The 26999-nt window shown below is 31.8% G+C and overlaps 2 protein-coding genes across 2 annotated transcripts; both read left to right on the top strand.

Moving 5' to 3' along the window:
- Positions 1-5921: 5921 nt before the first annotated feature.
- On the top strand, positions 5922-12147 carry LOC133310109 (sulfate transporter 3.1-like). Its single transcript, XM_061510996.1, has 12 exons — positions 5922-6287; positions 6484-6691; positions 7513-7684; positions 8443-8508; positions 9224-9337; positions 9811-9927; positions 10419-10545; positions 10798-11084; positions 11197-11387; positions 11486-11571; positions 11660-11736; positions 11842-12147. The coding sequence occupies exons 1-12, from the start codon at positions 5948-5950 to the stop codon at positions 12025-12027; spliced, it is 1971 nt and encodes a 656-aa protein (XP_061366980.1). The 5' UTR covers positions 5922-5947; the 3' UTR covers positions 12028-12147.
- Positions 12148-23555: 11408 nt separating this feature from the next.
- LOC133310118 (protein ANTAGONIST OF LIKE HETEROCHROMATIN PROTEIN 1) lies at positions 23556-26734 on the top strand. Its single transcript, XM_061511008.1, has 2 exons — positions 23556-23757; positions 25553-26734. Exons 1-2 carry the CDS (start codon positions 23607-23609, stop codon positions 26587-26589), a joined length of 1188 nt encoding a protein of 395 aa, XP_061366992.1. The 5' UTR covers positions 23556-23606; the 3' UTR covers positions 26590-26734.
- Positions 26735-26999: the final 265 nt, after the last annotated feature.

The raw sequence follows: 26999 nt of genomic DNA, 5'->3' as shown, positions 1-26999 counted from the left end.
TAAAGTTTTAGGTTGAGATAGGATTTTTCAGATTTACTTATTGTGAGTTTTTTACTTGGACTTATTAATGCATGAATATTCTGATCTAATGAACAAGTGTCAAGATTAATGTAATGAGAAATATAAAAGTCAAGCTTATAAAAGAGTTGTTATAATATATAAATTTGTTATATAACTTTCACTTAATAATTTAATCTTTTTATGATAGAAATGTTTTTTTACGCAAAGTTTTGAGATTCGTTATCAATAAATCTTTAATACTTGACTCTTCTAAGTCCAATACGTAATGACTCAAAGCTTCGTTTACTCTTTAAATATTATCAATTATGTAACGTCTATATTATATAATACACTTAAGGGTTATTTATAATTCAAAGATTTTGAAAATCTTAATTAGGTGTATAATTTCAATTTTTTTTACTTAAACTATATATTTTATCAAAGATAAATACCATAAAAATAAGAAAAGATCGTATTAATATTTTAAATAACATAATTAAGACCTGTTAGTAAATCCATAAATTAAAAATAATACAAATAATCTTAAATCTACTATGTACTATTCCATTCCTCTAAAAGAACCCACTTCTAAAAAGTTGAATATATTATGAACTTATATGTTTGAATTCTGTTTTCAACTAATTTTTATTTTTCATAATAAAAAAATTTGTTCAATAATATTTATTTTGTAAAAGTAGTTTTAAAAAATATATATATTTTTTAATTTTTACAATCAAATTTAGAGAATATATTTCAATTATTTTTGTTTTATATTTTGAATTTTAACTTTCAAAATAAAAAAATAATAGTAATACATAATAAAACACTAATTTTATTGACTATTCTATAGAATAATTTTAAAAAAAAAGCAAAACACAATTAAATTTGTTTTTTCTGATGTTACTTTAGATAACTTTATCTAATGTTCATCAAAACGATGTCGTTTTAGGACAGAAATCATGGTATTTTTGTAATTTTAATTTATTTCAGGGTTATAATAGTCTTTATCTCTCTAATTTTTTTAATTTTTTAACTCCAAAACGACGTCGTTTCGATGAACATTAGATAAAATTATCTAAAATAACATCAGAAACTTTTTTTCCCTTAAACAAATCCATTCCTCATCTTCAAAAGAAATCTTTAAGTTTGTGACAGGTATAAAACTCAGCATAATAAACCCAACACGTGGACCAGATTAAATAGTGATATACGAGATAAAATTGATTTTTTTAATAGAAAATAAAATAATCTTTTATAATCTTAAAATGATGTCATTTAGGTATTTAAAAAATACAGGATATTTTTAAAATAAAATACCTTTTATTTTTATTTTCTAAAATACTCTACGAATAAACCTAAAGTGCTCCTCCAACTGAAGTTTTAATTACTCTTTAAATGAATAAAATATCAATTATCAATTGTGTAGAAATTTAAATCACATAAGACACTTAAAAAAGCCTTTATAACTGAGAACTAATAGAAATCATAAATAAATACTAATTAAATACATACTATTAACAAAATATGATTTTTTATAAAAAAATTTAAAATATCATTAAAATAACATAAATAATTCTTATCTATTCTATACCATCATGATATTGGAACAGTACCCAAAGTGTCATGTTTGGACAAAACAATTACCAGACTGCCACGCCAACAGTAAATTTTGCCAAAATGTCACGCGGCATAATTTGCTACACAGTGTAGTGAATTATGCCACGTCAGAACCAAAAATGTCACATGTCAGATTTTGCAAAATTCGCTACATAGGGTAGCGAATTTTGCAAAATTTGACATGTATCATTTTTGGTTCTGACGTGGCATATTTCGCTACACTGTGTAGCGAATTACTTGTATACATAATTCACTACACTGTATAGCGAATTATGCCGTGTGATATTTTGACAAAATTTACTGTTGACGTGACAGTCTGGTAATTTTTTTGTCCAAACGTGACAAAATAGTCACTCTCCCTGTGATATATTCCCTGAGGAATGTCCCAACTAACCCGGGGATATGCTTTTTCGATGTCTATGTTAAACGCCACTACTCCTTTCTTCAGCTTTGTTTCTTACCAGCAAAGTGCTGAGACGCGATATTTTTTCCGCTACACAGAGTTTCTTTATTGGGAACAGATAGCTATATATGTCTTGTCTACTGTATATAAACGTCGATTTCCATGATGTTTGATGTGTAAATGTAGTTTGGTCAATGCTGAAACTGTATAACAGTATTATGACTTCGCAAAATTATGTGAGTGGTCAAACCACAATGCTTTTTACATTTCCGATGTATAAATAGAAGGATAATATTTTAACTGACGAGCTTAAGGGCTCCTTTCATAGACGAAATAAGATAAGGATAAAATATGATACGAGGCTAATAAGAATAAGATATGATATGGAGTTGATAAGTCTATATCATGTCATATGTTTCATGAGCATCTAATTAGCAATATAATAAGATTATGTAGAAGGAGATAGGAGAAAGAAAAAAATTATAATACAATAAATACTATTATATTGAGTAGCGTGTGGATATATTGGGTAGCTTGGAGATATATTGGGTATTCAATATTAGTATCCTATCCTGTTGAATCCTAACTCAGCTCCTCTCGTAGGATAAGAAATCATGTATTGGATAGAATAAAATGAGACAATAGGATAAGCTAATCATATCCTATTGACCCATCAAACAAGAAATAAAAATAGGATATGATAAGTTATCATATCCTATCTTCTTTATCAGGTGCTCCAAACATACTCTAAATCTCTTTGAGGAACAGTGATTAAAATGTCATTGTTCTCAAAATTATTTGTCAATATGTCATGTGAATAGTAAAAATTTTAAAAATGTCACGCATACAATTTCGTTATAGTAGATATCGAACTTCGATTGTTGATATGACAATCACGTGTATAATTCACTACAGCAAGTAATGAATTAGGTAGTCAAAATATAAGAGAAAAGTTCGCTATGCATAATAGCGAACTACCTTCTAATAATATTTGCCTACTTAACTTCTATGCTGAATATGCTGACTTTTAAGCTGACATTTTTGCTACTGTACAATGGTTTTATGGTGAAGTTGAAACAAAGAAATGAAAAGAAAACAATTTTTTCAATCAAAGCAAAGGAGGAGCAGGTCACAATTTTTATGGTGGTATTTGGATAAAAAATTTGGTGAACAGTGATATTTTGGTCAATGTTCTTCTTATTTATAGGATAAAATTTAAAATATTTTAGAGACGTTTGGTAGATAAAAAAAAAATTTACTGGAAAAAAATGAATTCCGAAAATATAGTGGTAAATTTTTCCCCCAAAAAGGTTATTAAAAAGTATTTGATAGGTCAATTTTTTTTCCAGAAATATTGGGTTAATTTTACTAATGCTATATTTGGTTGATTGTAAAATATTAATGAGAATCTGAACTAAAATTACAAAATTACCGTGCAATTTTCATTTTAACTCTGCATTCTCTCTCTCCAGGGTCATTTATAACTTTACTTAATTGATTAGACATTTGACAACATTGCATGTGGTGGGATTTTTTTTTTCATCCCAACAATAAAATCTTTGATAACAAATTCATGTAGAAAAAGAACAGTGACCATTGTGCCACTGTTCACCAACTTTTTTTACTTAAATGTCACGCGAACAGTCTTATTTCCCAATCTGCCACGGGGGCAAGTTCGCTTCTGACACAAGCGACCTCGGTTTGCTGATGTGTCAGCTTTCTGGTGGTGTCAGAGTTCGCTTCTGACACAGGCGACCTCGGTTTCAATAATATTTTAACCAAGTTCGCCTACCTTTTTGAATTTTTTTTTTAAAAATTTAATACGTGTTATCCACTAAAAATGTGACACGTCAGCAAACCGAGGTCGCTTGTGTCAGAAGCGAACTTGCCCCCGTGGCAGATTGGGAAGTAAGACTGTTCGCATAGCATTTAGGTAAAAAAGTTGGTGAACAGTGACATTTTAGTCAGTATCCCGGTAGAAAAGCAATTTTCGGGAAAAAATACAGCCGGATATCTCTTATCATTTTTGCTATCAAACGTGACTTTTTTATTTTTCCTAGCAGGCTTTCCCATATTTTTAAAAATAATCACCGTAACCAACGCCCAGTATCTATCATATCCCAATTGAACATTGTATAATACAGAATTATATATTAGATAATCAAACAAAATATTAATAATCTTGAGATAAAACAATAGCAACCAATATTCTTTAATTATATTATCAAATTTTTATTTGTAACTATATATTTGGTTACATCATCATCATTATTATTAAATATTTATATTAATTTTTTGATGTTTATAAAAGTATATTATAAAACTCTTTCGAAAGAAACCTGTTTTACTCTCTTAAAAAGCATCCAGTTTCCGATTAAGTCAGATTTGGTTCCTATTTATTCCGTGACCGTCTATGTAAGATTTGTTTCACTTAAAATTACTTGCGGCGTGTATCTGTTAGAAAAATATAAAAGTAATAATATAATTTCATTCAATAATTTAAATTTTTGGGTTGAATTAGTTACTTACATGATATCAGAGCTTTGGTGTTAGAATTCGATCCTCACCGCCCTCATTTAATTAAAAAATAATTAAGTATTATGAAATTTTTTAACATAAGTAGATGACTGCATTGTCCATCATTCAAATTCAGTGGACTTTCGTGTGAGGAGTCATATTAGAAAAATATAAAACCAATAATATTTCCTCATCCAATAACTTAAATTTTTGGAGTGAATTGGTTCTTTATAGTATGAAATAAGTATTATTACATTAATATTAACATTGAAATTAAATTTTCATTATACGCAATTTTTTGTTACTTTTTCTTCGTAAAATACTTCGTTCTAAGGAAATAGAGAATTGTAAATTTGTGGACAAGACAAGTGCTAAATGCAATTAATTTGGGGGGGTTTGTTTGGGATCTTCAGCTCGCATTAACATAATTTTGTTAGTTATTCAGACACGTTTAGATCTTTAATTTGTTAGTTGATTCTTTTTTACCAGCAAAAACCAAAAAAATCTAGCCAACCTGAAAATACCCGTCACTAGGGGAAAGATTCAATTCAATGATAGATAGTAGAGACGAGACTAGCTTAAGCTGAGAATGGGAGTGAAGCCCCATTAGCCATATCTCTCTCTCTCTCCCTCTCTCTCTCCAAACTTAATAAGATGCGTCAGCTTCCTGGATTCTACTTCCATCGTGTGTTGGGCACAAAAATCACAACCGTATGGCACGAGATGGGCAGGTCCAGAGTAAGATGGAATATCATTTATTATTTATTTATTATTATTATTATTCAGCTAAGGGAATAATGTTCTAAGTTGAGGGCCCATCCCACTAATCTTGTGCACTATTCAGGTCTTCTGAATGGGTCCCCCCACCAGCTAGTGCAAAAGAATGAAAATGTTTTCTTGACACCTAAAATCTTACACTTCTAGTTAAGCTCGTTAATTTTTTTAAAAGAAAGAAAATACATGTGGTTTATTTAAAAAAAAATGTTTTTTTTTTCCTAAATATAAAAAATAACATAGTTCAAAGAATAATGATCCCCCATACCACGTCATTCAATCCTCCTCCGATCACACACACATATCAAACAAACAGGCTTATGCAAATCCTTTATATAAAGCCATATTCATTAACAACACTTTCGTAGGTTCCAGCATCAACACTACTCACCCAATTCCCCACCCTAGCTTATCCCTTCCCATTTTCTCAACCGTCACCGCCTCTACCCTTTCCATTATTACTAGTTAAACACTTTTCAACAACAGAACCGCCATTCAATTTGGCAACATATATACCAATCGAGCTAGTTACCAAAGCATATTTCCATTTAAGTTACATAAACTATAGCTAGCTAGCACCTCCTACACGCACACGCACACGCACACATAACCGTGCCCAAAACGCATCACATATACATGGGTAACACAGATTATGATTACCCTTCGGTCATAAACGTTGAGGGCGTGCACCGTGTGGCCATCCCTCCACCTCAACCGTTCTTTAAGTCTCTCAAGAACTCTCTGAAAGAGACCTTCTTCCCAGATGACCCATTGAAAAAGTTCAAGGACCAACCAGCCTCCAAGAGGGTCGTGCTTGGCTTTCAATACTTCTTCCCAATGTTAGAGTGGGCACCACAATACACCCTCCAATTCTTGAAATCAGACCTTATAGCTGGCATCACCATTGCTAGTTTGGCTATTCCTCAAGGCATCAGTTACGCCAAGCTAGCCAACCTCCCTCCAATTCTTGGACTTTGTTAGTATATAATTAACTTGCTATACTCAATACAATACTCATCATATATATAATAAACTAAATAGCTATCTAGTACTCAAGTCATCATATAATAAATATATATATATATACACTTTTGTCAATTTATTTATTGTGTTTTTTTTTTCTTATGGATTTTGATATAATGTGGAAATTAAATATATATGAATGAATGCAGATTCGAGCTTTATACCACCATTGATTTATGCCATGATGGGAAGTTCCAGGGATTTGGCAGTGGGAACTGTGGCTGTTGGATCGCTTCTCATGGCTTCCATGTTGGGTCGTGAGGTTAATCCCAACCAGAACCCAACACTTTTTCTCCACCTTGCTTTCACAGCTACATTCTTTGCTGGAGTTTTGCAGGCATCACTGGGTCTGTTTAGGTAATTCATTATATATAGTTCTACTTAGCAATATGTATATCAGAAAAATATTTATGCAATTACTGCAGATAAGTTATCTGCATTTATTTTCAAAACAACGTTGTTTTGTATTCAAATATTAAAAAATTATAATTATAAAGATTACAATAATTCTGAAATAAATTAAAATTATAAAAACACCATTATTTTCGTCCCAAAATAACATCGTATTAGACTTACTACAAAGAATTCATTAACTGCAAAAAAAAAAACGAATCCTGTGTATATAGTCGGTTGAATGATAACATTGAAAATCCCATAAATATATAGCCTAGTAGTATAATGACAATAGCAATAATTAATTAGACACTAAAATATGAATGGATTTAATTCGGACAATAAATTTATTAAAGTGAAATTAAAATGAAAATGAATGACATGTTATTGATAGTATCTTTAAAACTTAATTTATGTGTAGAGGACACTATTTTCTGCATATCCGTACATATGCTGGAGTTTTTTTTTGTCTTTTTCTATTTGTTTACTTGAAACTATTTTTGCTTTGTGATTTTGAGATCCCCAATAAACGGTACACATATCTTGTTATACAAAATTAAATACTGAAATCGAGTTGTAAAGTGCGATTGGCCTATTATTGCTTTCAATTTCATATATTGATGTTAAGTAGTACAGTAGTAATTTTAAATAGTGTCGATGATTGACCTTCACTATCTATATAAATTTTCCTTGACATAACATTAATTATCAATCTTTCTAATTAATAACATTATATGTTTTGTTTTTCTGAATCATTAACCATGTGAAACCCTGGAGGAGTGCAGGCTAGGGTTTATCGTGGATTTTCTGTCACATGCAGCCATAGTAGGGTTCATGGGAGGAGCAGCCACGGTGGTTTGCCTGCAACAGCTAAAATCGATTCTGGGCCTTGAGCATTTTACCCACGAGGCAGATCTCGTGTCAGTAATGCGCTCTGTTTTTACCCAAACTCATGAGGTACGAGTACAAATTAAAACACCAACACTACAGCTAGCTAGCTACTTGTCCTCTTCCTCCTCTCCCCTCCTCTGCTGTGTTTTTTTTAAAATCACTACAAGACACAACATTACCTGCCACCACGCACCATCTTCACCAACATATATATAGCTTTCAAACTCTTTAGAGGTCCTTTGTTATATTGATTTCTTTTGGATTTTCAAGAAACTGTTATTAAAAATCCTATTTATCTATATTTGGCAGAAGATTTCTAAAAATTTTTAGGAGGGTGTTATTCTTGGAATCTCGGATATTGGAAAAATTTGATATTGTCAATAATATTTAACAAATAACCAAATATATAATCATTAAAATTGAGCTAATATTCTAAGTAATATTTTTACCTACCAAATAATTTTTTGGTCACATTTTCGAAAAATTCATTTTTTCAGCATATTCTTTGTAATCATGATTTCCGAGAAAAAAAAAATTTCTTCTCTACTAAACACCCTATTCTCTTTTATTTTATTTTATTTAAAAAAAATCTTGTTCTTTGCATATTTCATTTTATATATCATTTAAAAATAAGTTAAAATAAAGTATTAATTCAATGAGTAATTTATAATATACTTTGTTAGCCAAAATTTGAGTCATCCTTAGCTAAAACTTAGTAGAGTGGAAATATTGTACACCACTGATGTTCTCAAATGATTTTTCTAAACTAATTGATTGGTTGAATGTGGCATAATTTTGTTTGCTTATTTATTTATCTATTTCAGTGGAGGTGGGAAAGCGCTGTGTTAGGATGCTGCTTTATTTTCTTCCTTCTCATCACAAGATACTTCGTGAGTGATATGCCTAACCCATACCTTAATTAATTATTCTACATATATGTTTCACATTCCATGTTTCACATATTGTAACTAACTAATTAAACAAAGAAAAAGAAACATAGCCAAACGTTAAATTCATACCAAGAGCCATGACTTTAACTGTAAAGGGATAAGATCCTAATCCCATACTTATTTTCTTTACATTTATTAATGCCAGATATTTCTGGGAAAGGGATTTTAAAATCAACTTATTCTTTTGATTATTTCTATTTTCAACTTTTGAATGGCTCTATTTCAGTCCTAATTAACCTACCCATGCATCCTCATTTAAAGTCAGCGAATTTTCTCAGAAGCTGACATTAAATCCTTCTTTTCGTGATGTTTCCCAATTAACAACGGCCATGACAAAGTAGTAATATACTATACTATAAATTATTATAAATAATATTTTTTCCACTATACTATTAGTTACATATAATATTATTGCAGCCGAAATAATTAGACAATTGTTTACATTCGATTCCCACTTCAGAACAAATATTAAAAGGACTTAATTGCCTTCAGGATGCTATTCTATTATGATTATTATTATTATTTTAAAAAAGTGCATAAATGATTTGATTAAAACTTTTATTGTAAGAAAATTGCTTACTTGAACTTGATGTGGTAATGATATTGAGTTTAATGAAAATAATGAAGTGATTGTAATTTGGGACTGTGATGGCAGAGCAAACGACAACCGAAGTTCTTCTGGGTGTCAGCAATGGCGCCTTTGACGTCCGTTATATTGGGCAGTTTGCTAGTTTATCTCACACACGCCGAGAAGCACGGCGTTCAAGTGGTGAGTATTTCCAAGTTCCAAACGCTCCTTTTTCATAACGCACTCGTGACTACACAGTACACACAGCCAAACACGGTATTACGTATTAGTGCTGCTACACTTATAAGATTAGGACAGACACTAGGGCCCTTTTGGGCTCTTGTCATTGGCCCAATCCGTAATCATTGTCTTGACCTACAACAACAACAACAGGAAACACCACCACTTTGGGGGACCCTTCAATGCAAGTCGCCATTGGGCCCCACTCACTTCATTCAATGACTACTAGAATGATTAGTGTTCTCTTGTTATTATTACTTATTAATTGTATACAATAATTCAATCATACCATTAAAGAATTTCATTATGATAATAGTAATAATTAAAAATAATGTAAATTTTCTAATACTACACCAAAATTAAATTCACTAACTACTGTTTTATTTTGTGAAGTCAAGTGATATATATATATTTTTTTTCAAATCTTGTTTCAGATTGGAGAATTGAAGAAGGGGCTAAATCCACCTTCGGTCATGGATTTGGTGTTTGTATCGCCTTATATGAGCACAACTATCAAAACTGGACTTATTATCGGCATTATAGCGCTTGCGGTAATTATCTCTCAAATCTCATTTAATTTGGTACAAGGCAAGTGTTACACAAGTGAGAGGATGCTAATTATTCATGAACAAATTAATAGTGATAGGAGATGATAGAAAAAAAATTCTTAGGATACGGAGTGAAAAAATTATTATATTGATTTGTCCAGTTCCTATCGTATGATATGATCATGTTAAATAACACATAAGTCACGAGAAGATACATTTGTATTAATAATAGTTGAAGATATAAATCTCAACTCTTATTAATCACAACATTAGCAAAAGGAGAAATTTAACCAATGAAAAAAAAAAAAAGGAGAGAAATGATAGTCAAGTAATAAAAGTTTTGGTCTAATCATGTGCTTCTCATTTCCAAAGGTTGAAATTTGAAATATCCAATTTAGTGCAATTGTGTTTGGTCTTTGAACAGTTGAAAGAAGATTTGATACTATTAGTTATGTCGATAATATCCGGAGTACTGAATTGGTGATCGTATGCAGGAAGGAATAGCAGTGGGGAGAAGCTTTGCAATGTTTAAGAATTACCATATTGATGGCAACAAAGAGATGATAGCTATTGGGACCATGAACATTTTTGGTTCGTTCACCTCTTGTTACCTCACAACAGGTAATTGTTTCATTATTAATTATATTAGTATCAAATGACTAGATAGGGTATGCTGCACATACAAGCTTGGAGCTTTACCTCAACCAGATAGTATAATACCCTTTTCTTGTTCTGCGTTGTTTCTTGAGCTCTACAAGCTAATCTTCATTCTTCACACTTCACATAGAATTAGAAGAAGAAAAACAAATTAATCAACCAATTTCCTGCACCAATTGCTAACAAATTTGGCATAAAAAATGAATGTTGTTTCAGGACCATTTTCGCGTTCTGCTGTGAACTACAATGCCGGTTGCAAGACAGCAGCATCAAACATTGTAATGTCAATTGCTGTCATGTTGACATTGTTATTCTTGACACCCTTGTTCCATTACACTCCCCTGGTGGTGCTATCAGCCATCATTGTTTCTGCAATGCTCGGGCTCTTAGATTATCAAGCAGTCATCCATTTGTGGAAAATTGACAAATTTGACTTTTTAGTGTGCATCAGTGCATATATTGGCGTAGTCTTTGGGAGTGTTGAGATTGGCTTAGTTATAGCAGTATGTATCACTGTGCTCCTAACTCTCCCCCTCTGTAGACTTTTGTAGTAGCTAATTTTGGGTTTTAATATAAGGTTGTTGAAATTAACATGTGCTCTTTGTGAATATTCAGGTTGCAATATCATTACTTCGAGTACTACTATTTGTTGCAAGGCCGAGAACATTTCTTTTAGGCAACATTCCAAATTCGGTAGCATACAGAAATGTAGAACAATATCCAAATGCAAGTCATATTCCTGGAATCCTGATTCTTGAAATTGATGCACCCATTTACTTTGCCAATGCAAGCTATTTAAGAGAGAGGTAAGCTACTAGCGGATTTACAGTTTTGCTCTTAATTGCATGCAAAAAATACTGGCCTCCAATGAAATTAGAAAATTACCTTAAAACTTTGTTCATAGGATCACAAGGTGGATTGATGAAGAGGAAGACAGAATAAAAACTTCAGGGAAAACCAGTTTGCAGTATGTTATAATGGATATGACTGGTAAGTTATTGATATATAAGAAATGTAGTAATTAACAATCTGGTTAGTAAGAATTATAGTCTAACTTGCAGTGTAATTTTATTTGCAGCTGTTGGGAACATTGATACAAGTGGAATAAGCATGCTTGAAGAGTTCAAGAAGACTAATGACAGAAGAGGGCTACAAGTAATTATTTCTATCTCGTGTTATGTTCTAATTTTGTAGTAACATTTATCGTAGTTTAGAGCTCTTTAAATTGATTTTTTGTAATCATGCTTCCTATGTTTTTAGCTAGTTTTGGTCAATCCTGGAAGCGAGGTTATGAAGAAGCTGAACAAATCAAAGTTCCTTGATGAATTGGGGCATAAATGGATCTATCTGACAGTTGATGAGGCTGTTGGAGCATGCAACTTCATGCTCCATACATACAAACCGAACCACGTGAAAGATGAATCAGGGGGTTGTAACAGTGTCTGAGCCATGCAATAAAGCAGTGTTTGATCAAGTAAAGCTTACAAGTTTTCATCTCAGCTAAGTTACCTTTCACAGTATGTGGCATTAGAGTTTGTGAATCATGCTGCAGAAGATTTAGAGGCATAAAAAAGTGAAACGTTGCTTGGGTATTTTAATTTTTCAAATTTTCATCCTTAGTTGGAAGAAAGTTTCCAATACAGGCTATTGGATCATTATGTATCACGCTTGATAATCTATTGAAATGAAAAGTAGCTGCAACTAGAATTGAGTTGTGTTCCTTTGGAAATGTCCTAGAGCTGATCACAATTCACAAGGTCTCAAGCTTAGTACTTGTAGGAATTATGCGCATGTACCTGACCTTACTTGGGGAGGGAACAAATTTCTTTCGGTTTAAGGACTTAGCAGGGAGGAAGAAAAAATAGTGACTTTAGATAAAGTTATTTACCGCTATCCTTTATAACTATGTACTATCCATAGTAGCTATAGATAATTTTGTCTAAAATAACTGTAGAAATATTTACCTTTATAAATTGATGAGATGATCGTTCGTAACTCTAATAAATTTATAGTGATTCGATAAGTGTTCATTCATAAATTAAAAGCCTAAAATATTATAAATTTTCAGTACCTTGCAATACAACTCAGTGTAAAGGGCCGACCCAGTTCAAATACCTACTTCGTGAGTGTCTGGGGAAGGGAATACTCTAGGCAGTCTTTCCCCTGCTTTTTGCAGAGAGGCTGATTCGAACCCGCGACCTGACACACCACGGCAAGCAAGCTTACCGCTGAGCCAAGCCGGCCCTTCAATACAACTCAGTGTAACAATTTAAAAATATAATTCACATAAGTGCATTGGTTTCACTTATTTCTTTATTTTTAATGTCATATGCATCCAAGTATTTCTAATTTTAGTAGAAGAGTACGAATCATAGAAATATTGAAAGTTTATTTGTGCCATATTATTTTCATTATAAATATCTCATTTGCAATCCCATTAAATTGCTAAGAAAATATTACAACTAATTGGGAATTACCAATATATATTTGGTTCCTGATTTAGTTTTTAAGGAGTTTCAATGAAATTTCAAACTTCAAAGTTTTTTTACGGGAAATGTAATTCTCTTATCTAAAAGTTTTTTTAAGGGATATTAAATAAGTAGAACCCAGTAAAATTTGTAAAAATTTATCAAAAAAACAGATAGACATAAAATATTTATACAAAGAGATGATGTGAAAATCTAGATTATTACAAATTCATAAATTCCAAATAGAATTGAAAAAGAAGCCAAAAAAGAAGAATAAGATTTCTCTCTCTCTCTTTTCCCTCTTTCTTTCTTTGAGTTAGTCTATGCAAATGAGGGTTAGCCCATCTATAATTATACTACCTTTTTCAGGTAAAAATTACTACATATTTAATTTGAAAATTTTAACTTAATTAAGACTCGTTTGAATTAAATTTTTTTAACATAAAGAATTTAATTTTAAGAGAATTAATTTATTCTTAAAGATGATATTTAAAAAAGTATTTATGAAAAACTAATTTTGTCTAGATGGTGTCAAGTGAAAATGCTTTTAGACATAGAATTATAAAATGATTAATATTAATTTATTTTATTTTAACTTTGAAGGCGATAGGACAAAAGACAATAGTTGCAAGAAAGGTAATATATTAAAATTATTTTTCCTACAAGTTATATCAAATATTTTTTAGATGAATAAGGATATTTAAAGTGATTTTATTTATAAAATGCTCAAATAGAAGTGTATCTATAATTTAATTTAACGTGCATCATCAACTTAATGTACTAAAATTCAAAAGTAAATGCAATCTTGTGCATTTTATAGATAAATGCACTTAAGATGATTTTTTTTCCTTCTAGATTAAAAAAAAGCAACTAAACAACATGAACAATAATAGGCGAGTAAAAAATCATTCCTGTTTGTTTGAAATTCTATTTATCACAGTTGACATACAAAATGTTCATACTTTTCAAGGAACGTTCAACAAAAAGAAAAATAAAATTCTTCCTGTCAAACACTGAGTGCATGTTTAGACTAGATTATTTTGGGAAAATAACACTACTAAAAAAAGCTCTATTTTCAACGGAATTTTTCCGTTGGAAATTATGAAAATTCCGTTGAAAAATCAGCTTTTGACGGAATTTACGACAGAATTCTGCTGTTGGATAACCCTTCGTCGAAAGGCAACGAAATTTTTTTTTTCCGTTGAAATTTACAACGGAATTTTTTTCCGTTGAAAACTTCAACGGAATGTATTCCGTTGGAAGCTTTACTTCTCCGTTAATAAATAAAGTCATGAAATAATAATAAAATAATAAATTCCGTCAAAAATTTCAACGAAAAATATATCCGTCAAAAAATTCTGTCTCAATTTGCAACAGAAATTAACAAAAATTCCGTTGAAATTTTTGACGAAATTAATTTTCGTTGAAAAATTCCGTCATTATTTTCGACGAAATTTAACTATAATTCCGTCGATAATTGCAATAGAAAAAATATCCGTGAAAAAATTCCGTTGTAAAATTCACTGAAATTTAGCTACAATTCCGTTGAAAAGTTCCGTTTCAGTTTCCAACGGAATTTATTTATAATTCCGTTGAAAATTCTTAACCGTTTACAACGGAATGTACATAAAATTCCGTCGAAAATAATATTTTTAATTTTTTTTAAAAACATTAAATTCATATGGAAACAGAATTTGTCCGTCCCTAATAGGATCAAAATATATCCTTCCCAAATTTTGTCCCTAATTTTTTTTTTATTTAATAAAAATATTTCAATTTTTATTTAAAAAATATCCCTAATTTTTTTAGCAACAAAAACTGTAATATAGAAATAAATTGAAAAGCAATAATATTTTTTTAAAAATAGCTACCAAAAGTTGAATATATATTATCATGATGTCCTAAAAAAATCATTCCATACATTAAATAATTGTCAAGCTTGTCCAATACCAAATTACAACATAAATAATATGACCTATAAGTATTACATAGGAATTATCCGTCGTTCTGCGTGTTTTATCCTCACTTAACAAAAAATTAGCAATCTTTTCTGCTAAATTGAACAACTTTTTCTTTGAACTTTCATTGTTTTCCTTATCATCTTCAACTTTTTTTTGTCTTCATGGTAAATTTAGTTGGTCGTATCTGATTTTCAGATGAGGCATTCAAATTCCATATATAAGTTGCACCTGAACCCGAAACTGCCAAGACAACTAAATCATCTTCATTGCAACCATGTTGGCATGCAAAAATTAATGGAGGATGCCTCATGGTAAGTGTAGGACCAATACTCATAGTTCTGCAATCAAGAATACACATTAAACGGTGATCATATAGTTATAAAGTTGGATTTCATAAACACCAAACCAATCCTCACCTTCCAAAACCAGGGCAACACCCCATAGAACAAAATTGTGGAATCCATCACTATTGTCACAAACCCATGAAGAAAATGGAAGTGGATGAACAAAGTAAACAAATAGCCATGAATAAGAATACTAGCAAGACATCCCAAAAGCAACCTTCAGAATGAGATACCAAGTACAAGCATCCAACTGCATAAGAAATTCCATGAAACAAAAGAACAAACCTTTTATCTAGACTATAGGCTCTAGATTTCTGAAATTTATCTAATTTGATTACTCCAAGAGTTTTTGCAAGAGTAGGAAGTTTGAGTGCCGCATGTTGTCGCACATCCAAGTAAGTTTCAAAAAAGTACATTAATATCATAAACCCTGGAAATGAATTAGAAGAAAACAGCAAATCAGGTAAATCTGATATTTTATGTCCAGTGGCAAAACAGTTAAATATTAGCAGAAGAGTACATGATTAACAACATTAGAGAGTCAATACTATATCAAATAAATAATAATGAATAATCTCAATCTAACACGGTAACCCATATATTAGCAAACTAGACCATTATCATGTTTTTCTTTCTTTTTTGTGAAAGGCTACTATAATGTTTTTCCTTGATTTTTTTTTTCTTTTTTATGGAGGGGGGAGCAAGGAAGCATGGAAAGGACAAAAGGGGTCTCAAAATAACAGAAATTAAAGGAAGCTTACACTATTTAAAATAGCCTTACGTGTTGGAGAGGGAAACCTACCACAATTTCCAGGGAAACCTACCACACCCCATAAAATTTATGTTTCTTACTATCCATAGACGCAGAGGTCGTAGTTCAAACAATGGAGTAATAACTTCTAACATTAATTTCCTCATTCTCAATTTATAACCAAAACAATATTCTTCTCTACCATTCTTAACATAAGAAATAAACGAATACAAGTAGGTTCCAAGTGCCAGTGAAAGAGAGAGAGAAATTAGATGAGAGGGAAACACACACAATTTATAACCAAAATCCCAGACAACGATGCAAAGAACTGCAATGCAACTCAGCCAGTAGCATCAACAGCATAAGAAGAAGAAGAAGAATCAGTTGTTAACCTGGTCAGAAAATTAGATGAGACAAATAATATGAGGTAATAAATTTTGGTCTTTCAACGTGTGTCACCCAAGTAATAAATTTTATAAGTCACCAACAACTGCTTAATTGAAATAGAAGTTAACTAAAGAAGCAACACAAGCACTAGGAATATATGCATCTTTAGATTCCATCTATTCATATTTTTTTCTCTTCATATTTAGATTCTGTTTCTGCCACCTACTGGATTAAAGTTACTAATAATCTCTCTATCTGTTTCTTTTCATATTTGGCTAGAGATCTCGTCATTTAAGTATTACCATGAAAAGATTTGCACACAAACACCAGTAGCTAGATTCTTAACCAAACCAACCAGTGAGGTTCTGAACAAAGTATTTATTGAACATTCAGTCCTAATAACATCAAATATAAAGGGAAGAATTCAGATTCACTAAGTGAGATAAATTCGATGCATACGTTAACAAACACCTTATATATATATATATATATATATATATATATATATATATATATATATATATATATATATATATTAGCATCAGGAATCTACAAACTAATTTGTACAGCATAATTATGAGAAACTATTGCTTGTCTAAGTTGAAGGTGCAAAAAAAGTACCTGCATATAACTTGCAACCTGGCGAGTTTTCAGGTTAGGTTCATTTATCCACCTTAATATAGCTTTTGGACGAGCATCTGAATGCAAAGAAAAGAAACCAAAGTACACTTACATTGAATTAGCAACTACCTTATGAAAAATGAAGCTTAATATACCATATATAATTGATATAGCTGTTCAAGAAAATAAAGGAAAAGGGAAGATAGGAAAAAAAAGTAAGAGTATCGTTCTCTCCTAACTCACTTAGGGCTTCTATAAACTTCAGACGCAGCTCAGGACTCCAAATATTTGAACGTCTTTCCTCAGCAATCTCACTGTTGTGAAGGTTCATCTGGGTTGAGCTACATGAATCTTCATTCGTAACTGTTTTCTTCTCTTCTATAATTCGAAATTTTTAGCAATGAATATTAAAATGCGAAGAGGGGATTGAAATTTACATTGTCTTTTCCCATGAAAGCTAAAATGCAATAAATCAGCACACACACAGGGGATGAGAAGGTGGACCGGTATTGAAGGTCGGAGGTTCGTGGAACGGTGGGATGAAACGAAAATAGAAGGTTGATGATGAAGGTTGGTCGCATGGTGACGCACGATGGTGATGGAGTAGAGGCTGAGAGGGGGTTTAACGAAGTGTCTCGGTGGTTGGTTTCGAACGAAAATGAGAGCAAGGAGAGGGATGATGGCTGGCGGTTTAATGGTGGAAGGGTGATGGTTAGTTTACGGTGGTTATGGAGAGAAGAGGGGATAGGGGTGGTGTGTTGAATGATGATTGTCGGACGGTGGTGGTATGCAGTGGCCCATTGGAAAAAGATGGTGTTAACAAAGGTGAAGAAGAAGGAAAGAAGGGGCTGGCTAGGAGAAAGTGACAAACATAGAGAAGGGAAAAAAAATTTGATTGTGAAAAGACATAGAAGGGGGGGAAAATTTCAAACAAGCGGGAATGTAAAATTTTGTAGGGGAAAAGAGTATGAAAATTTTATTTAAGTGGAAAAGAGTAAATTTTGGAATTATTAATTGTAATAACGAGAAACGGTAACAATAAAGTTAATTTTAAAATAATTTTAAGATATTGTGATAATTAATTAAAATTTTATAATAATTACCTAAATTTCTCCATTAATTTTACAATATAACTTATTCTATTAATATTATTTTAAATTTCAAAATTTACAAAAAAATTTATATTGGCATGTAAAAATAAAATTAATAAAAAATAGTTAAAAATACAGAGGTAAAAAAAATATAGATATTTTCTTGTTTTAATATTTTTAATAAGAAAAAAACATGGACTATTAATAAAACGGTAACAATGAGAAACGGTAAAAATTTATAAGCATTTTTAATAAATATTTCCATTAATTGTAATAATGAGAAACGGTAACAATAAAGTTAATTTTAAAATAATTTTAAGAGATATTAATTATTGGGTCATACTTATTAATTAATTATTAATCCAATAAATTATAATGTTAGATTGAGAAAATTTACGACGAAAATTATATATATATATATATATATATATATATATATATATATATATATATATATATATATATATATATATATATATACAGTTACGATATATATATATATATATATATATATATATATATATATAATAATATATATATATATATATATATATATATATATATATATATATATATATATATATATATATATATATATATTTGTACTAAAGAGGTTCTTTAGGTTGTTATTCAAATAAATATTTTTTATATTTAAAAATTCTCTTTGATATATTAAATTATAAATATTAATTTTATAAGGAGAAAACTCTAAATTTCATCCCTAATTTATTTATCTTGTTGCTACCACGATCACACTATTTCATGGAAGCTCAAGAGCACAACCACATTATACGTAAACATATATGTTCACCCGTAACAAGATAGAGACAAATGATTTTTCCTCCCTAATAAGGAAATAATTAGAAATATATTTTTTCTTCTCAAACCCATACTTTCTAGTAGTCACTAGCGGATTGGATTAACAACCCTTCAAAAATTTCTCACCATATAAATCACATAATATTACTTTTTTTAACACAAATATCTCAATCTAGATAAACTAGCAAAAATAACAAATATTAATCAAATATGCTACATGAACATGGTTAACATTGCTTTCCTAGCATGACTTATTAGTGTCAAAAATTTCAAAGGCTTTTGGTTTTTTTCATCGAATATTGCAACGGAATTTTTTTCCGTTTATAATTTTGATTGGATTTTGCTCCTTCATTTTGCTCTTCAAGTAATCACAAGCATTATGAAAAATCATAAATTTCTTTTATGCAAGAATGCAAAGTGTATTCCTAAATGACTCGTGAGAGACAATGACTTATTAGTGTCAAAAATTGCAACAGAATTATTTCCGTTGAAAATTGCAACGGAATAATTTTCCGTTGAAAATTCCAACGGAATTTTGGACTTTTTCCGTCGAAAATTGAAACGGAACAATTTTTCGTTGAAAATTCCAACGGAATTTTGGACTTTTTCCGTCGAAAATTTCAACGGAATTATTTTCCGTTGAAAATTTCAATGGACTTTTTTTCCGTTTATAATTTTGATTGGATTTTGCTCCTTCATTTTGCTCTTCAAGTAATCACAAACATTATGAAAAACCATGAATTTCTTTTATGCAAGGATGCAAAGTGTATTTCTAAATGACTCGTGAGAGACAATGACTTATTAGTGTCAAAAATTGCAACAGAATTATTTCCGTTGAAAATTGCAACGAAATAATTTTCCGTGGAAAATTCCAACGGAATTTTGTACTTTTTCCGTCGAAAATTGAAACAGAATAATTTTCCGTGGAAAATTCCAACGGAATTTTGGACTTTTTCCGTTGAAAATTTCAACGGATTTTTTTTCCGTTTATAATTTTGACTGAATTTTACTCCTTTCATTTTGCTCTTCAAGTAATCACAAGCATTTTGAAAAACCATAAATTTCTTTTATGCAATAATGCTATCATTTATAATTGTTTATGGTATTGTGCATACATATTGAAACATTCACATGAGAATTCAAGTAGTCATGACTATCCACAACTACAAGTGTTGAAGTAGTGGGTGAAGTTATGAGTATACAAAAATGATGCTAAGATGTACTCATATGATAATGGATATGAAAATAAGTAAATATGTTGTTAACAAATCTCTTTAATCTTTATTAAAATAAGCTTCAAACAAAAGATAAGGTCCTAGGCCTTGACAGAATTAATCGTATAAATGGCACACACGCCAAAGCTCGATGAGGGACAAAACCTCCGAAGCCCATACCTGTTGGAAGCCATCAATAGTAAACTTAAACAATATAAAAAATGCAATCAATGAAAACAAACACAACATGAGTGATATGCAATTATCAACATATATGATATTGATCTGAGTATAATAAATATTACAGAGATTTGTTAGCAACATGTTTACGTATTTTCACATCCATTATCATGTGAGTACATATGAGCATCATTTTAGTATACTTATAACTTCACCCACTTCTTCAACACTTCCATATGTGGATAGTCACTACTTGCATTCTCATGTAAATGTTTCAATATATATATGCACAACACCATAAACAATTATAAATGACAGCATACTTGCATAAAAGAAATTTAGGGTTTTTGATAATGGTTGTGATGACTTGAAAATTATCAACGGAAAAAAACTCCGTTGAAATTTTCGACGGAAAAAGACCAAAATTCCGTTGAAAGTTTCAACGGACCAAAATTCCGTTGCATTTTTTGACGGAAAACTATACCGTTGCAATTTTCAACGGAAAATTTCCGTTGAAATTTTAAAAGGAATATTATTTCGTTGTAATTATCAACAGAATTTGTTGTCCGTCGATATTTTTCGATTAAAAATAATTATGTGATAAATTTTTGACAGAATATTTCAACGGAATTTAATTTCCGTTAAAATTTTTGACGAAATTTATTTTCCGTTGAAAATTTCCGTCTCAAAATTCAACGAATTTTTTTTCCGTCTCTACTTCCAATGGAATTGAATTTTCGTCAAAAATTCCGTTACTATTTTTGACGGAATATTTTCCGTTAATAAATTACGTCGATAATAGAGCTTTTTCTAGTAGTGTAATAGCTTGGTTTTCAAAAAATTTAAAAAAACTTATAATTAAAAACTTTCGATTTTGAAATAAATTAATCCAAATATGTTATAATTGATGTTGATATATATTTTGAAATTATAGGCTTGATCAGAAAAAAAAGTTATACTTATCACCAATTAAGTTTATCACTTCTTACTATTAAATCTTAATCATTGATTTCTGCAAATCTGATTGTTGTAATATATTGAAAATTAATAATTAATTAATAAATCTCATCTAATAAATTATAACCGTTAGATTGACAGAAATTAACGATTAAGATTTGGTGGTAAAAAGTGATAAACTTAATTGGTATTAAATATAACCTCCCAAAAAAATAAAGGAAATTTACAAAGAAGTAAAAAATGATGTACCAAACAATGATAGCTCAATTAGTATATGTAGGGTTGGCAAAAACGAGTCAATCCATCGGGGTTGGTTCGTAACCCGCCAAAAATGAGCCGGGTTGGGTTGGCAAAATTGAGCTGCCAACCCGACCCGAGCCATCTCATGAAAAAATGAGCCAACCCGTGGGTCAAACGAGCTAGCTCGCAGGTTGAGTTTTTTTTTTATTATAAAGAAATACAAAATATAATATACAAAAATGGACAAAACCCACACATGCTGTCATCATTTTTCTTCCTTCTCTAAACCTAAGTCCCTAATCTTCTCACATACCTGACGTTATTATATTGTTAGGCTATGTTGACTATGTTTGGTTCAAATATCTTACCCACTTAGTAGCAAAGTGGTTCTGACTGTTTCTTGATGTTTATGCAAATTTGTTGTGAAGAAAATTCGAAACTAAAATATTTTGCTTTTATTTCTCATTTTGTAACCCTTTGTTTAAGTTAATGGAAGCCACATAGCTGGTGCATTAATACTACAGAGTCATTTAAATAGGCTAAAAACGAGCCAACCCGCGAGCTATTTTTTTAAGGGCTTTTTGACCCTTTTATCCCTTATTAAATAAAAAATAATCATTTTGTTCCTGTTCCAAAACTATACCTCACTTTGCCCCTATTTAATCGATTACATAGAAAATTTAATCGACTAAGTGTCAAAAAATATATTAATCGATTAAAAAAATTTTTTAATCGATTAAGTATCAATTTCTTCAAGAAAATTGCAGAGGAAGATCGCCCACCACCGACAACTTCATATTTGGAAAATCAGGCACAGCTCAGTTCAATCATTGATCATATAATTAACATAGAGAACATATACTGAAGGAGGAAAAGTGGGAACCCGATATAATTAAATTCTCTCCCTTTCAGCAACAACAAGAAGGCGATTCAGGATAAAAGTGTCCCAAAAGTTACAAGCTCCTAGCTTTACCTTTCTTCATCGTTTTTCATCTCTATTTTTTCAAGATTTTATTAGGGAGAGCTGTTACTGTAGGAGGGATTGGAAGAAAAAGGTTCTGTTTTGTGATATATGTGCATAAGAACGTAAGATAGAAAGATGACATAGTGCAATGACTCTGATGAGGAAGGGCATTGAATCATTCACGCCCACTATTACTCCTAGAGCTAATAACACCGATGAAATTCATATGAAGTTGTCGGTGGTAGGCATTCTTCCTCTGCAATTTTCTTGAAGAAATCGATACTTAATCGATTAAAAAGGTTTTTAATCGATTAATATATTTTTTTTGACACTTAGTCGATTAAATTTTCTATGTAATCGATTAAATAGGGGCAAAGTGAGGTATAGTTTTGGAACAGGGACAAAATGGTTATTTTTTATTTAATAAGGGATAAAAAGGTCAAAAAGCCTTTTTTCAAGTCAACCCACAAGCCATATTTTTGAGCCAACCTGCGAGCTAACCCTAACCCGACTCGGGTCGGGTTGAGTTTTCTAACTCGTTTTTTTTTTCGAACCATCCCTAACCCGACTCATTTTTTTCGGATTGAATGCGGGTTGGGTTGGGTCGGGCCGGGTTGGGTCGTTTTGCCAACCCGGAATGCATGAAAGCTGAGCACATGGAGTGAAACCTCTTCAATACTATCTTTGAGAAGAATTTAAAATCTTAATCCAAAACTCGTCTCGAATAAAATTGTCTCGATGTTTTATCCAAAACTAAAATAAAGTTGATGCACTCAATCTTGTGGTTTTAAGTAATGGACAATCTCCCAATATTGAAGGGGTTTTCAGGGCCCAACAATGCACATTATGGACTACTGTAAGGGCCGACATTCTGAAAAAAAAAAAAAAAATCTTAGAAGTAAAACAAAATTTACCGCAAAGACAAAGATTGTGTGTTCAGAGTGACATTCAAATTCACTTCACTCATTTTACTTCTCTTGTTTTCTTGTCACTTGGGAACAGTGAGTCATTCCTTCTGATATGCTCAAATGGTAACCCTTCCGAAGAAATCAAAGAAGACCAAAAGGAAGGCCAAGAAGTTCAAGAAACGCAAACAGGTGAGTCTGGTCCCTGTTGTGCCCAGAACTAGTGAGAACGATTGGTGGGACTCTTTCTGGCACAAGAATTCTACTGCCCCAGGTATCTTCTCCTTTCTCTTCACTCCATTCGCCTTCAAATTTTTGAACTTTTTATTATTTATTCATGATTTTTGTTCGGGAAGGAAACCCTTTCATGCAAGGGTTTCTCAATTGTTATCACTTTTTTGAATTCTCAACAACCCTCATAATGTTTATATCTAGTTGGTGAAGAAAAAGAGGAACCACTGTGACGGAGAGTTTTATGATATGTACCAACAACCCTGAAGGCGAGGGCCTTGGAGATCCAATCTCATTAGTTTATTTTATCTTTATTAGTTTTGTTATCTCATGAGTTTGTGTAATTTAAAATAGTTATCATTAGCTAGAAGGTTATACTTATCACTAATTAAATTTATCATTTCTTATCACCAAATCTTAACTTATTTTCGTTAATATGACGGTTATAATTTATTGGATATTAATAATTAATTAATAAGTGTTATCCAATAATCGGCGAAAATCAACAGTTAAGATTTGATGGTAAGAAGTGATAAACTTAATTGGTGATAAGTATAACTTTCTTGATCATTTGTTATCTTATTCCTAATTATGTTATTGTATAGTTTATCTTATCTGGTGTAAGCTGCTACAAAGTAGATAGCCACTGATCACAAAATTGATTAATTGTATCTCTCGTAATTACTTCCTCCTAATTATTCTCTAATTATCGATTCTCATGTAATCAACCTCTCTACAATCTTCTCATCTCCTGTTTTCCCTTCCCCCCCCCCCCCCCCCCCCCCAAATATTATAAAATTATTGTTACAATGGTGCTTTCATTGATCTAGCCTTCCTCCATGGCTGCACGGACTAGCCTCTGTGTTCTTTCATAGCAAACCCTGGATTTCCAGCATCTTCTTCAATCCCGTGTAGCTATTAATCAAATCTTCAATAGCCTGTTAAGCCTTCTGGAAGAGGCCACTGGGCTGGCTGACCATGATTGAGGTAGCTCTTCATTGGAATAGGAGGGACCATGTTGAATTTGTACAACTCGCTCTCCGAATCATTGCTTACTCACCTACTCCAACAAGTGGATGCAATCGACGCTGTTCCTCTTTATCGACTATTGTATGCGCTCCCATTGTCGCGCAATTAATGATGCTGCTGAATCGAAACACATTAAGCCTTCTACATGTGAGGACTCCCCAAAACACGTGTCATTCAATGCCGACAGGTTTTCCAATAGGCAATAAATCCATTCAATTGCCAGCCAATAAGCGTGCTTTTCCCCGATTGCTATGGCATTCCATCATTTGTCATCCTACTAGGTTTGAGACTGTGATTGACATGACATTTATTGTCATCTTTGATCCCGGAATTGCACAACTCAACCTCGCAAACAAGGTTGGTTTGAAGAGCGGTGGAATGTAGCAAAACCTTCAAGGCCAAGCACTTGGATATGTCAATTTTATTGTGTAGTTTATCTTCTCAGTTGTTATAAACTTATAATTCAAATTAGTTATCCTGTCAGTAGTATTAGTTATCCTATTTCTAAGTATGTTATTTGATAGTTTATTTTATCTCTTAGAAGGTGTAAGCGACGGTAAGATAGATAGCCCACCCGATCACAAAATTAATTAAGCAATTACAACTTTCTTTATTACTTTCTCCTAATTATTCTCTTATTCTTAATTCTCTCTCCCAATCGACCTCTCTGCAATCTTCTCCTTCTATCCGGTTTTCCCTTCTTTACCCAAAATATTATAAAATTATTGCTACATGATATTGGTTCTTTTTTGCTTTTTTGGGTTGTGATTTGATGTTTGTTATGGATATGATTGAATGCAAACCTGCAGGATACTCTGTACCTGCTGATGAAGCTGAAGGGTTTAAGTATTTCTTTAGGGTGTCAAAGACTACTTTTGAATACATATGTTCTCTTGTAAGGGAGGATCTCATATCAAGGCCTCCATCAGGGCTCATCAACATAGAGGGGAGGCTTCTTAGTGTTGAGAAGCAGGTTGCCATTGCCCTTAGAAGGTTGGCATCTGGTGAATCTCAAGTCTCAGTTGGAGCTGCCTTTGGGGTTGGACAGTCAACAGTTTCTCAGGTGACTTGGAGATTCATCGAAGCACTGGAGGAACGCGCTAAACATCATCTCAATTGGCCTGATTTCAATAGAATGCAAGAAATCAAGTTTGGTTTTGAAGCATCCTATAGGTTGCCTAATTGCTGCGGAGCTATTGATGCAACACACATCATGATGACCCTTCCAGCTGTCCAAACCTCGGATGATTGGTGTGATCATGAAAAAAATTACAGCATGTTGTTACAGGGAATTGTCGATCATGAAACGAGATTTATTGATATTATGACAGGTTTCCCTGGGGGCATGACATTTTCCAGATTGTTGAAGTGTTCAGCATTTTACAAACTCTCAGAGAATGGGGAGCGTTTAAATGGAAATGCAAGAACTTTAGGTGGAGATGTGATAAGAGAATATGTAGTTGGTGGGTACAGCTATCCTCTTCTTCCATGGCTAATGACTCCTTATGAAACTAATGGCATATCAGATTCACAATCCACTTTTAATTACAAACATGAGGCAGCAAGGCTACTTGCAGTAAGGGCATTCTCACTGTTAAAGGGAAGTTGGAGAATCCTGAGTAAGGTTATGTGGAGACCTGATAAGAGGAAATTGCCCAGCATTATCTTGACATGTTGTTTGCTTCATAATATAATCATTGACTGCGGTGACTCCTTACATCCAGATGTTGCCTTGTCATGTCATCATGATTCAGGATATAAAGAACAGTATTGCAAGCAAGTTGATCCTTCAGGAAGGACCATGCGTGAAAATTTGGCTAAGCATTTAAATCATGGAATGCAATAAGATGTTCATCGGATCTAGAATATGAGCATTCTGTTGTTGAACTTAGACATGAGTTTTTTTTTTTTTTTCCTTCCCTTTTTTTGTCAGGGGTTGACTCCTTTTGTTGTTGTTGAACGTTAACTTTTTATTGTTATTGGAAGATATGTTAATGCAAGAGTCGCATTGTATTTTATGCTGAACAAACGATTCTTAAAGAGACAAGCAAAAGAAAGAAAAGAGCAAGATAATTGCATGGCACCACGATGGTAAACAAAGTAATAGCCAAAACATGAACGGCACATCTAACCAAGAAAGAAATTAGACGGGGGGTTATTCAGACAATGAAATAGCGAAAATTACATCCTAGCCTCTTCTTCTGAGTGAACATTACAGAACATGTACAGCAGGGTCTTGAACCATATCTAGACTAT

This window comes from Gastrolobium bilobum, unplaced genomic scaffold (genome assembly GCF_033153095.1).
Source record: "Gastrolobium bilobum isolate Gb01-03AN ecotype WA unplaced genomic scaffold, APGP_CSIRO_Gbil_v1 utg1034, whole genome shotgun sequence".
NCBI lineage: Eukaryota > Viridiplantae > Streptophyta > Magnoliopsida > Fabales > Fabaceae > Gastrolobium > Gastrolobium bilobum.
This window is presented reverse-complemented; position numbering and strand designations above follow the sequence as displayed.

Bases quoted from the DNA above. Each gene is read 5' to 3' on its own strand.
- LOC133310109 (XM_061510996.1), top strand. From the start codon at position 5,948: ATGGGTAACACAGATTATGATTACCCTTCGGTCATAAACGTTGAGGGC. The intron at 6,288-6,483 runs GTTAGTATATAA...GAATGAATGCAG, and splicing joins CCCTCCAATTCTTGGACTTT to ATTCGAGCTTTATACCACCA. The intron at 9,338-9,810 runs GTGAGTATTTCC...ATCTTGTTTCAG, and splicing joins AGAAGCACGGCGTTCAAGTG to ATTGGAGAATTGAAGAAGGG.
- LOC133310118 (XM_061511008.1), top strand. From the start codon at position 23,607: ATGGTAACCCTTCCGAAGAAATCAAAGAAGACCAAAAGGAAGGCCAAG. The intron at 23,758-25,552 runs GTATCTTCTCCT...GCAAACCTGCAG, and splicing joins CAAGAATTCTACTGCCCCAG to GATACTCTGTACCTGCTGAT.